Below are 12,277 nucleotides of genomic sequence, written 5' to 3'. Positions count from 1 at the left end.
ACAGCATCTACAAACAGTATTACAAAAGCAAGATTTGCAGGATTACACGCACCCAAATCCTGATCTTTAGGAGAAGATGTATAACAGTACAAAGGGTGGTAAGGCATCACGACCAGCTAAAAGGCAGTGGAAGTTTTGTTTTATTCTCCTAACTTATGCCCTGAAGCGTAACCATTCCTTACGTGCTATCTGCATTAACTGTACCTCATAGCATAAAGTATCACAAGCTAACAACAGAAGCATTTGCAGAATGTGCAGAAAAGTACAAGCTTTAAATTCAGCATTGTATTTGTGTATGAAGTAAGGTTACATGCAATATGAGCACTAGTAAATGGCTCCCACACATGAGAATTGATTTCCCCTATTTCTCATTCCTACTCAAGGGCACAACTCGTAATTAGGGTCAGATTTTCAAAGAGCGTAGGTGGCGTTTAAGCATCAAAATAAATGGCCAGATTTTTGCAAGACTTGCCTCAGAGTGTGGGATAAGATAGTGTTATGAATCACAGAGCTGCTGAGTGTTAAGCACTTTTAAAAATCAAGTCTTTCTTACTTGCTTAAATTAAAGCTGAGTTCTTTCAAAACTCATTTCTCAACTGGAGCATTCTTCAAATACTAAGTATTTGAAAAATGGGCCTTTAAAGCTTCGTGAGGTGCTAATTTTTACATGAATAGAAAACTGCTCTATATTGCACCTATAAATCTGTCTGGCAGCAGTATTTAAGTAGTTCTGATTCTCCAGTATTGTATAAACTCTGCAGTAGTGCACATTCCACAGGGAAGAGGGCAGACACTCTGTGTCAGTGCTTACCTGTGTTAATTCTAACCCTTCTGAAATAAATATTTTGCTAGCTAACAGGCGATGGTAAACACTGCTGATGCATCAATCTCTTTTCAGCATATTGTCTCCAACTACAACTGAGATTTTAAGAATTAGATGACATTTTAAGCTTTGAACCCTCTGAGACATAATAAAAGAAGGGTTCTTTCTACATGACTAACAATGTTTCTTTCTATGAGGAACAAAAACAAAATTATTTTTCTTATGCCCCAAAACTAATACAGTGTAGAAGCTATATGAGGTTTTAGATTAGACTTTCCTTCCATCATTATTTGCTCTATTTTTTTTCAAAGCTGGTAAGTTCAGCCTTGCAGAATCTATACTGCTGACTCAGCTAACTGAGCCAAAACTCATAAAAATCTATTTTAAAAAGGTCCAATGATTTTATTTTCTAATCATAAATATGAAATGTAATTAGCATCTCATTGCTAACGAAGTCACCATGGAAGACAAGACTGAGGAATTAGGCACAGGGATGGAACGTCAAGCGTAAAACAAAACAACTGTTATGCAGGAGCCAGTTTAACTCCTGCTTTCCTTCACTCAGGTTTCACATCTTTCAAGAATTACGTGCTGTGTTCACAGGTTTCCTGCTTTGGTGGCAAGGCCTTTCTTATCTTCTATGGCAGTAATTACTCTAGCATGATACAACATCATGCAAATTACAAAAAAACAACAGGTAAGGTTCACTCTGGATTAGAAACAGAAGCAAGGCAGAGCAAGTTGGATCTGAATTCAAAATCCCATTTTCTCATAAGCTACCCAGGTCAGTGTTTCAAATCCTGTAAAAGCAATACACTCATCAGCTGAGAAAAGAGCCCATTCTCCAGGGTACTGCAAACATCAGAAAGATTGAAGGAATTGTTTTAAAGGAAGCATATAGAGAATTTTAAAAGCCTCTTTAAAACAGGAAGCGTGTCCAGTCTTTTCATTATTAGCATTCCTAGAAAGTACGTCCTAGGCCGACATCAGCATTGATGGAGCATTACTGGGTGAAATTCTATCTACTGTGAGCTACCTCTACCATTTTCTCTCCAGAGCTCTTGATCTGTCTTTGCTCACCCATACCTGTACGACAGGGTTACATGAGTACGTTTCCCTGCACAGGAACACAGATGTTACCTGAGGTGAAGGCAGGGACAGGCATTCTTCTACTGGTGCTCCACGAGGTGCCTCGGTGAGGGAGCAGAAAATACTGAGCATCACAGAAGACAGGACTTGGTAAGAAGTGGGCAAGTACCGTGGGAGAGCTCCGAAAGGGCTGATGAACTATGGTAACCACAAACTATACTTTCTCCTTATACTCATGCTGAAATTGTTCATAGCAAATTAGTGTGGGAGGAAGTGTTTACAGGACCTGTCCTGAGAGTGAGTGACTATTAATAATTCCTGGATTGCTAGAAAAGCTTTTGGAGTAACTCTGTGTAGGCAAGCCCCTTGGTTGCTCTCAATGACAACATTTTCCAGGGTAAAAAGGGATTTATTAGTGCTGGTCCTGAAGCAATGTTCTATGTAGTAAGGTAGGAGCAATTTGGGGACAGTGAAGCTTTCTTGGATGCTATCAGACTAATTTTCTCTTGATGATCTCATAATGCTTTAAAAGTACTGTTCAGTTTTCAGGGCAGCCACCAATGAGTACAGCAGTATTTACACACCAGTTGTAAGGATCAGCAGAGAGAATGAGTAAATGATACTGATGTATCCACCTTGCCCAAACCAAGGGCGCAGTCTACAAGTTCTGATGAACTGCTATCCTGCCATACCTGGAGCATCTCCCTCCATCTCTCATCTGAAAGCCTCGTAGTAGAAGTGACAGTAAAAAGCCAAAAAAGCAGCAAGAAGCCTCTTTAGGAACAGTTGGTTTTCTAGATTCCGTCTTCACTTTCCTCCTTGCATACAGCAGGAGGAATGTCGGCTCTGAGAAAGTAAAAGTATGGAAGTAGAACCATATACCTTATTTTGGCATCCTGACCATTTCTTTCCCCTGGAATTAGCCCTGTCTAGTATCCCTGCCTGCTTAGAAGTAAGGAAGCTGTGAGAAGGAAGACTGTTATTTCACCTTTCTAGTATTCACGTTCTTTGTCTGTCACAGTATCTTTAATATATAAAAAATAATGGTAAAAATTGCAAAAAGAGCCCAATTTACCTGTATCCTGTTTTCAAAAGTGATAAAAATACACAAGAGCCTGCATTCTCATTAACAGATACAAGATTAAGGATTCAATTCTGACAACTTTTGAAGTTTAACAACCTTTGAAATGAGAAGAAGAGTCCTTAGCCTAACCCTGGCTGCTCATTCCTGCTTCTCAATGAGGGGAGGTGGTCCAGCAGGAAAAAAATAATTTTTTGCATGGTTAAGTTCAGCTGGACCAGTTTCTACATCCAGCTCACCACATTACTCTGCAAACGCTTGTGTCAACAGGGCACAAAAAGTAGTGCAAAAACAGCAACAAGTGGCCAAAGCCAGGTCTTCAGCAGGGCTGCTGCTAGATGCATAGCCACGGTCTCGGAGGCTGAAGCTGTTCAGGCATTTTTGGAATGCTGTCCCACATAACACAATGAGTCAGCAGTTGCAATGAATCTGAATGAAGAGCAGAGATATTGCAACATTCAGACAATACTTCTTAGTATCGTTCCACAAATTTGACATTTTTTTAATCAGTAGGAAATAGAAGTTTTATCAGCAAAGTTTTAAAATAAAATTTGGCAAAGCTTTAATTGTAGTGAGTTGAAATTTGACCTCAAAAAAACCCCAAACCAGTGTCTTTTAAAAATAGAATTTTGCATCTTGCTTACCTCTGATAATGTTTACTCTAAATGCAAGGTCAAAAATATCAAAAGTCACTACCAATTTCTATTTTGCCCAGCTTCATATATATCAGGACAATTTTACATTGCTGTTACACTACTATTCACTTGCAATAGCAAACAGCCACAACCCAGAGATGTTATTGTCAAGACTAACTTGGGAAACACTGGATGTTTTATTAGCAGTTCTGGTGATGAGGTGAATGGTAGAGTCGAGACGAGCTCAGTGAGCACTACCAACTTTCTTCAAACAACTGCTTTGCCCAGTCTCTGGTATCATCAGTGGAGTGGTGATGTCAGTCTCTGTAAATCAGACTTAGACCAGTTCAAATTTCTGGAATAACTCTTTGTTTCTTTCTAATATTTATGATGTCACTCATCCCAGCAAGGAAAAAAAGGAATTAAACTTTCTCACTCCACAGTTTGAAGATCTGAAATGGATAATTCTGGTAAAGCATACTTTTAAAGAATAAAGCAAGTTTAAAGCAATAACCATATGCTCCTTGTGGATTCTTATATGCAAACTTTTAGCATTTAGCCAAAAAAATTGCTGTTCCTTCTCAGGACAGAATGGTCCAGCTGGTGGCTTATCACCCACATCCAGCCATCAGAAGGCGTTTACTCAATTCATCAAGTTTTTCTCTGGAGGAAATAAGGATTGCTGGTTTGGGCGGCAGACATCCGCATGGCTCCTCTTGGGCTTGCATAAGGCCAAATTCACGGCAGAATGAATTTCTGGTCCAAGACTACAGGGTTCACTGCCTCCATGTGAGGGGTGGAGGAAGGGGGGAAGTAACTCACTTCTAGACATGCAGAGCGCAATACAGAACGCCAGGATGTGGCATCCTGCAGACCACAGATCTGATGCTCTGATCTGACTCTTCACAGTGGCTCTACATGAAGGACCAGGGGATCAGTTTTGGACCATGTTGTCTGAAACACAGCGCAACCACCTGAACAGCCAGCTCTGAGTGTCAAGCATTCTCCACAAGAGAAAAGAAGTGGAAGAATCTAGCAGATGAAAATATGACTTTGTCAGTGAGGTCTAGAAACCTTGCTAAAGCAAAATGGCCTATCTCTGCCTTCCCTCTGAGTTTGTGTTTTTTTCCTTTTGCTGTGCTTGATGCATGGCCTCATTTCCCTTAGGATCAGTCGCAAACCGGAGGTGACAGATACCTTCAGTTCTAAAGTATGCTGTGTAGAGAAGTTTGTTAGTTATTTTCACTCACCTGATCAACTACCACATATGGGGTGGTAATCAGAATCAGAGAGGAAGGAAGAGGAAAGGAGATATTAAACAAGACAAGTGAGGCAAGTCAGACAGACGGGTCAGACTGAAGGCAGAGAGGACTTGGGGTGTCCTGGGAGAACCAAAATAACAGTAACAAACCACCCTCTGCCTTTTCTCATGTTCTTTCCTCACAGTAGTTGAATGTTATCTTTACTGTTCCAGTCCCTTTGTGCAGAGACTGTACTTAGATCTATGCTGATGGCATTAGTTATTTAATAGGTTTGCATCCAATATTTTTAATACTATCCTACTCAAATAGCTTTGGATTTATGCACTACTGTCATGTTATAATGATGCAATTGCAATGAGTTTGCATTTTTCTGCAATGCAGAACGTTCTACAATATATCGGGAGCTTGTCATTAAATTCACAGCCTTCAAAGTGGCATTCAAATTCTGACCATTTCTGTCCTAGACGTAGCATTTTCCAATTGTTCTCTGCAGGTGAAAGTCCAGTCCTTCCTGAAACCATATTCTCACATGGCTTCTAAAGTAACTACGGAGCCAGACACTACTCTCCCTGGTGTGTAACCCTAGTTGTTCAGTGATTCAGTGATAGTGTTGCTGTAAATAGCGTTTAATCCAGCAAAACTGCCTGGATACTGCTCTCACAATGGGTGAGGGCAAGTCACAAAAACAACACTCTGTAGTTTTACACTCCCTATGAAAATGCCCAAGGCTTCCTTCCGACCACAGAATTGCAAATTTAAAAAACTGTGTTTCCATCCTTACAGGAAATGTAATACTCCTTCACTTTTTTCCTAACAACTAAAGCAGAAGATAAACACACTCTTTTCTGTACTAACGCAAAAGTTTAATTTTTTTTTTCATACTGCATTGATACCGTTCATGGCATAAATTGCAAAAATGAGAAAATAAATACAGAAGGAAATTAAACCTTCTACAATAAAACATGTTATTCTTGGGTCTTCCTGAAAAATGTGTAACTGGAAACACAGGAATCTGTTACTGGAAGGATGAAACACATCCAAAATCTTCTTAAACAATTAAATATAGAGACTTATTCTGACTTGTTTTGGCAGGAACTGTGAAGGAAGACTAGCAGTGTAGTAGCAGAGAAGAGTCTTATCTTAGGATTGCTTTTTTTACCAGGAGAAAAGCGGCTCAGCAATAGTAAAGAAGGTGGAAAGAGTTTATGGAATTTTATATCCTCAGTCAGTGCAAGTCATTAGTGAAATGACTTTGATGATCTCACCAACTACATCATTATAAACTATGAAAAACATGGAATGGCAACTACCTTGATGGGGTGCTCAGGGACATGGTTTAGTGTTGGACTTGGTAGCGTTAGGTTAATGGTTGGACTCGATGATCTTAAGGGTCTCTTCCGACCTAAATGACTCTATGATTCAGAAAAACCCAAGAAATAGAGATGCAGGCAGCAGCTGCTGGACAGACACTGTGACTTGTTCTTGTAAAAGACTGGGATGCACCAGTAGACTTTGGAGAGGATCCATGCAAAATTGCAACTGGGGAGGAAACGTTCTTTTCCACAGACTTCATGGAACAGACCAGTTTGGTCAGTGAATGGTAAATGTCACTGGTGTTTTAATTGAGAGCCTAAAAGCCAAAAGCCTTCAAATGATCTTATAAATGTGATAACCTTTCCGTTCATGATCAAGGAGAAACGATTCAATCATTGGTTCCACTGTAGTTTGGAAATGAAGTGTATTTGGTGTAATCTTTAGAAAAAGAGTTGAAGCAAACCTGAGTTTGCTCAGGACTCAGAATTAACAGAGGGAATTTGAAAGGTTTCTTTATAGGTGTTTCAAACCCTGAAGGAACTCACTTTTGTGCTCAAATACATTAAACGCGTGTAACAACCTATTAAGCATACTCATACTGATTTCAAGTATGGGCACAGCTAGATTAGAAATGTTTATACACATATAGAGCTGTAAAAAATTAAGTGGAAACAATCCATTAACTGCTAATGATAACCATATACATACTGCTAGCATAGAGCTTTTTCTGCATTCATATGGAAAAAAAACCCTTATCTCATTTTAAACAGAAACCCTATGTTAAATTTACTCTTCAGTGCCTCAATTACAACCTGAGGAAAATTTGCCAGCAAACAACTCGTGCTCAGGAGGTGAGTGGGAATCCTTGCATCGGTTGCACTGAAGCTGTATTCCTCCCCTGAACTACAAAACCCAGGGCTGACTGTCAGACTTGGGCAAATAACAAGTATCTTTGTGTAAGGCCAAACTGGCCTCAGGGACCAGAACAAACATTTCCGTTAACACTGCACAATGTTACTTTACACAGACAAATTCACGGAGGCAACAATTACTACAAATAATATCACAAACACAGCTGTACATACATTTATCCTTTTGACAAAACCAGAATGTTATAGCATTTCATTTGACATTTCTGATACATTCCCAGTGAGATTTGACAAATTTCTTTTTCCTCTTGAGCTGCTAAACAGATCCACTGAAGTAGACAACATTAGAAAGTAAAGCCCCATCCAGCACTGAAGATAAAACAGGTTTTGCAGGACTAACATAACAAGAATATTCTCTTCACTACACATTCAGCAGCAATAGCAGACAATGCACAACATGTTGCCAACGTTTGGTGCTATTAGCAATGTACTTTTATGAGCTGTGGAAAAAAAACAAACCCCTGTGTTTGCCTTTTGTATAAAAAAGTACAAAGGCCTTACCCGCTGGTAAAATGTTAAATGCACCCCCTGTAGATCATTAAGCATGTGAATTCATGGTACTCAAACTATCACCATTCCTAGAGCTCAAATATTTGGCAGAAGATTATGAAAGAAGAGAGGTATTCAAAATCAAAGTTCAGAAAAGACCTTTGTGTTTAACTAAAGTCAGTGTGAAAACCTCCAGCCAAGGAGTAATCCACTGCCCACAGCTGGGACACACCGTCACGGGGTCTATGGCAGATCCGCTGTTTCGTCAAATCGCACTTTAAACAGACGGGCACTGCATTCTCCTTTTGCCTGAGAGGAGCAAAAGTGAGAGGGTAATATAGGGAGAGAATATTGACTAACGAAGTAGAGAGAAAGAAGCTTTTATCACTCACTGGATGTGTGCCAGAGACCAATTATATACATTTGACAGCAACCATTATAATTCCAGAGTCCTTGAACAAGTCACAAGCAGAAAGGTTACCTTCCTGAAAATGTTCATTGCCATTGAATAACTGACCCAGACTAGGGGGTGAAGGCAGCACTTAAAAGAGAGTTTGGGGGAAGGGAGGAGATGGAGAATCTTATTACACGTACACCTGAGAAAACCCCATCATTTGTTCTGAAAAGGAATTGCAGATTCACTGCAGATACTGTATTCTCAGCTAAGCGGACAGTGTTGTGACAATGCAAATCCCACAGACAGCACTGACAAAACAGCCAAGACAAAAATAATTTCTTGCTGATATCAGTGGCAAAACACAACTAACCTTTGTGAGGTTTATGGTTTTACCCTCCAGTTTGTAAGTCACAAGACCTGGTCCTGTATTCCTTGTTCTTTTAAGTTTAGATCGCTATGGCGGCTACTTACAAAGAAAGCTGCCATAGGTCAAATTCCGACACCAGTTACACAACCTTAATGATCACATCTAAGCAAAACATTTGTATTCTGTGAAACATGCATTTCAATATCAAAGAGAGAGTTGAAACATCTGCTAAAAAGTGGATAGCTTGTTCTCTCTCATAATATAGGCATAATAGTGGGAGAAATAAGGATGTCTATAAATTTCATCTTCTGTGAGATACATTCCATGTATCTGATTAAAAATTTCACCAAGGAACAGTATAGAAACCAAGGTATACCACATTCAGATTTCTTCAGCATATCGCAGTTGTATGGGATGCATCCTTCCAGAGAAGGTTCAAATTGCCTTTAACAGATACAGGCAGTCAGATGGTTCTCTTTTCATCCATGGTGAAAGTTTATTTTTCTCTTAATTCAGGGTTAAATCTAATTGGAAGTAACTATTCCCATAAGAACAGGGAGTCAAACACGTGGTTCTGAATTTCTGTTCTGGGGCTGGTGCTCTCACTATAGCAATTGGCTGGGTAGGATGGGAAGTTTCCAGGCTCTTTGCAGCTGAAATTTCTCCTTCGCCAGACACATGGCACAAGAAACTAGAGACACACACACACAAAAATTTCTGGCTCCAGGTCCCCTTACAACTGTCACAACCCAACTTTGACAATGCCCATTTTTAACTCAACATACAGCAAACTATCATGATTAAAAAGAAAAAGGAGGGAGGGGGAGAGAGAAAAAAAGAAGAGATGCTCTCTCAGCCAATTTATTTCTGGGAGACATCAAGGTCTTACAAAAAGAACCAGTAACGGGGGCACAGAATACTGCCAAAACAAAGCACAATCATCATACAAGTTTTGCAGAATGACTAAAAGCAACACAAGTACTTTTCACTTCACAAGATGAGTTATAACTGAGTAAGAAAACGTCATATTAGACCTGTATGTATAAAATGAACATCTCTTATTTTATTGTCCCAGGCTTGTGGACTTTTCAAAGATCCAAAAGACAAAGACATTTTAATGTACCTGCTTCTGTATTCAGAAGAGAATGCCCACAGCTCAAAGGCCACAGTTTGCTAGCTCTGAATCAGAAAGGATATATTATAATTGCAAACACAAAATTTAAGCTCCTTTCACTCATAAGGAGACGGACAATTTGAGAGAGCAGAACAGATCACTAAGAGAATTCTCCCACATAATAATTCTCTTATTAATTCAGCTGAGTTTAATAAGTGAACCTTATTCCGTCCCCAAAAGCCCACATCAGAACATCCCTAGAAATAAATCTTCAGTCTCGATAGTCCTGCTTAAGAAGGTGAGGCTGAAAGGCTTCATCAAAGAAATGCACTTACTTGTCATGTCTGGTTTAAAGCTTACAAACAAGGAATAATACCAGATACTGTTCTTGGATGCAATTTTTAGCCTTGCCTGGTCTTGGTGACTCACCCACATATCTGGTATAAAAGAAATGAGCTGTTTCCAGATCCTAGGAACAAAGTTACTCCCACTACAGCACTAGGGTTGAGAACCTCTGAGATGTGAAATCCCATAGGAATGAACAGGACAAAAACTACTCCAGCATCAGACCAGAAGTCCTGCTGTGGAGCAGGAAGTTTAAAACTTTCTTAAGTTTAGTAAAAAGGCTCATGATCAACTAGAACTATTTTTACAGTTTCCCAAAGACATTTTGGATTGTGCTCTCTCATTTTTTTCATCTACCTTCAGTCCCATTGCCAAGCTCTCACTCTGCTGCAGCCTGCATATTCTGCAAAGGAAAGAGGAGCTGAGAGACTGCAGTACTTCCTCCAGTTCCCCTACAGGTACTCAGCGGGGATGCTAAGACAGCACAGAGTAAGACGATCTGCATCAGTAGTTCCTCCCAATATGAATGCAACATCAAGATAAAAACAGATAGAGAAACCTGGTGGAGAGTTGTGGTGAGGACTTAGGAAGGAGTGGGATGATAGAGAAGGGATAGAGTACACAGAGTCAGGGCAGGATGTATTTGTGAGTGGAGAGGAAGCTACGGTGTGTTATAGGTGTTAGAAAATTCTGAGACAGAAAGAAACAGAGAGACAGGATGATAGAAGATATTTGTTGTGAACGACTAAATACGAGCCTGAGAATTGGAAGGAAGCTGTGCAAGTATTAAAGTCTTGTATTTTGCGATGCATCCTCAAACCTGTAAATATGCAAATTGTGCACATGTAGATGAAAGGACAGACAGGAAAGCAGCATGTGTGTGCAAGGACAATCCAGCGGAGAGGCAACAGCACCGTGTGTGCAAAATTAACTTTGCAGGGCAGCGATGTATGCTGTGTGCATGAGAATGTGGATGGAGCAGGAAGTAGGAGTGCATGTGAGAAGCTAGAGGAGCAATGGGAAAGGGGAACACAAGAAAGAAAAGGAACTGACAGAGGGGAAGGAGAGAAAAATTAAGAACATGGGGGAGGATGTACAGTCTATTGCACAGGCAAGAAAGTGAAGGCGGAGGGAAAGGAAAGGAATGAACAAGGGGAACATTTGTCACACTGAAAATAGGCCTGATGAAAAACAGGCATAAAAAGATGGTGGAAAAAATAGTAAGAGCTACATTAGGTTTGAGAAAAGAATAAAAGAAGTGAGAAGAACAAATTAAAAGAGAAGAAAAAAAAAAAAACCAAAGAAGAAAGATTTTGTTAGGTAACAGAAAGCATAAATCCCCAGTGATTTAAAGGAAAGGCTAGGGCACAATGCACTATGGGTAGAACCAGAAATTCCCTGGAGACCAGTGCTGATGATCAGTCCTTTCATCTCCCCTCTCCAGATCTCCATTTCGACTCTCCTCCCCAGTGCACACTTTCTGTAAGAACGTTTGCACCTCCAGCTACTGCCTGTTTACCCCACTGAACCCTGAGCTCCAAGCATCCGTACACACAAAGTACGACAAGACCTGTTGAGGGCAAGGAAGGCGCGAATGCAATCGTTTTCAAAGAAACATACTCTTGGAAATGAACACAAAAAAGGTGAAAGTGGAACTTGTAGTGATTAGAGTCAAGTGCTGTCCTAGCAGTGAGGTAGAGCTGATCTGACAGCTGCTTTCCTTACCTTGGGTGCTCATGAGTGACCGGGCTGTCTTGCTGCAGCTGCTGCAGGCTGAAACTCTCTACGTCGCCTCCATGCAATTGTCAGTGTCTCTCCAGGAGCCTTGGAGGAGTTATTTGTGCTCTGCAGCTGTTGAAAAGGAAAGGAAACACAAGGAGCAAAATACCCCCGGCCCCTAAAGTGCCAGAAGTTTAGGGAGAATCAGGAATGAAGGAAGCAAATGCACCGGTGTCAGAATGAGCAGACAGCGACACAGAAAGTAAGAAAAAGTGTGTCAGAGACTGGGAGGGGCGGAGAAGGAAAATGCAAAGATCTGACAGGAAACCAGACTATAAATCTGCTTAGGGTATAAAAAAAACACATTTCTGCTCCCCAGCGATACAGCCTGTTTGCAAATGACTCTGCATGCAGGTGACAGCAGAGCCCTGAAGTACCACTGTACGCAAATAAAGAAGCACTTTTGCCCCTTCCCCAGGAAGAACAGTGGGCAGAGTTGGCAGCAGCACAAACAACTGGCTTAGACAGAAAAAGGAGGCTTTCTCCACTGCCTCAATTCTAGTTCTCCAGACTTTTCGTGCCCATTTCCCTCAGGCGAAAGGGGACATGCTGAATGCCAGCCTCACTGGTGCTGTGCCTCGCCGACCACAAAGCAGCAGCCCTTGCTTCTCAGTGCACACGCTGGCTAGAAAGCAAGCAGGAAAGAAAAAAAG

General features: G+C 40.7%; 1 protein-coding gene across 3 annotated transcripts in view; it reads right to left on the bottom strand.

Annotated features, from left to right (window-relative positions):
• CARD11 (caspase recruitment domain family member 11) overlaps positions 1-12,277 on the bottom strand; it is a 63,544-nt gene that overhangs the window by 37,591 nt on the left and 13,676 nt on the right. For 2 of the 3 annotated variants that reach the window (XM_075767555.1, XM_075767556.1), the window contains one exon: positions 11,571-11,696. In XM_075767555.1, the coding sequence (XP_075623670.1) occupies positions 11,571-11,583 (13 nt within the window). In that variant the 5' untranslated portion in view covers positions 11,584-11,696. Of the gene's footprint in view, positions 1-11,570; positions 12,179-12,277 lie in introns of those variants that run through there. The other variant, XM_010309099.2, reaches the window with a different exon arrangement.

Source organism: Balearica regulorum, chromosome 15, assembly GCF_011004875.1.
Source record: "Balearica regulorum gibbericeps isolate bBalReg1 chromosome 15, bBalReg1.pri, whole genome shotgun sequence".
In the NCBI taxonomy this organism is placed as follows: Eukaryota; Metazoa; Chordata; class Aves; order Gruiformes; family Gruidae; genus Balearica; species Balearica regulorum.
This window is presented reverse-complemented; position numbering and strand designations above follow the sequence as displayed.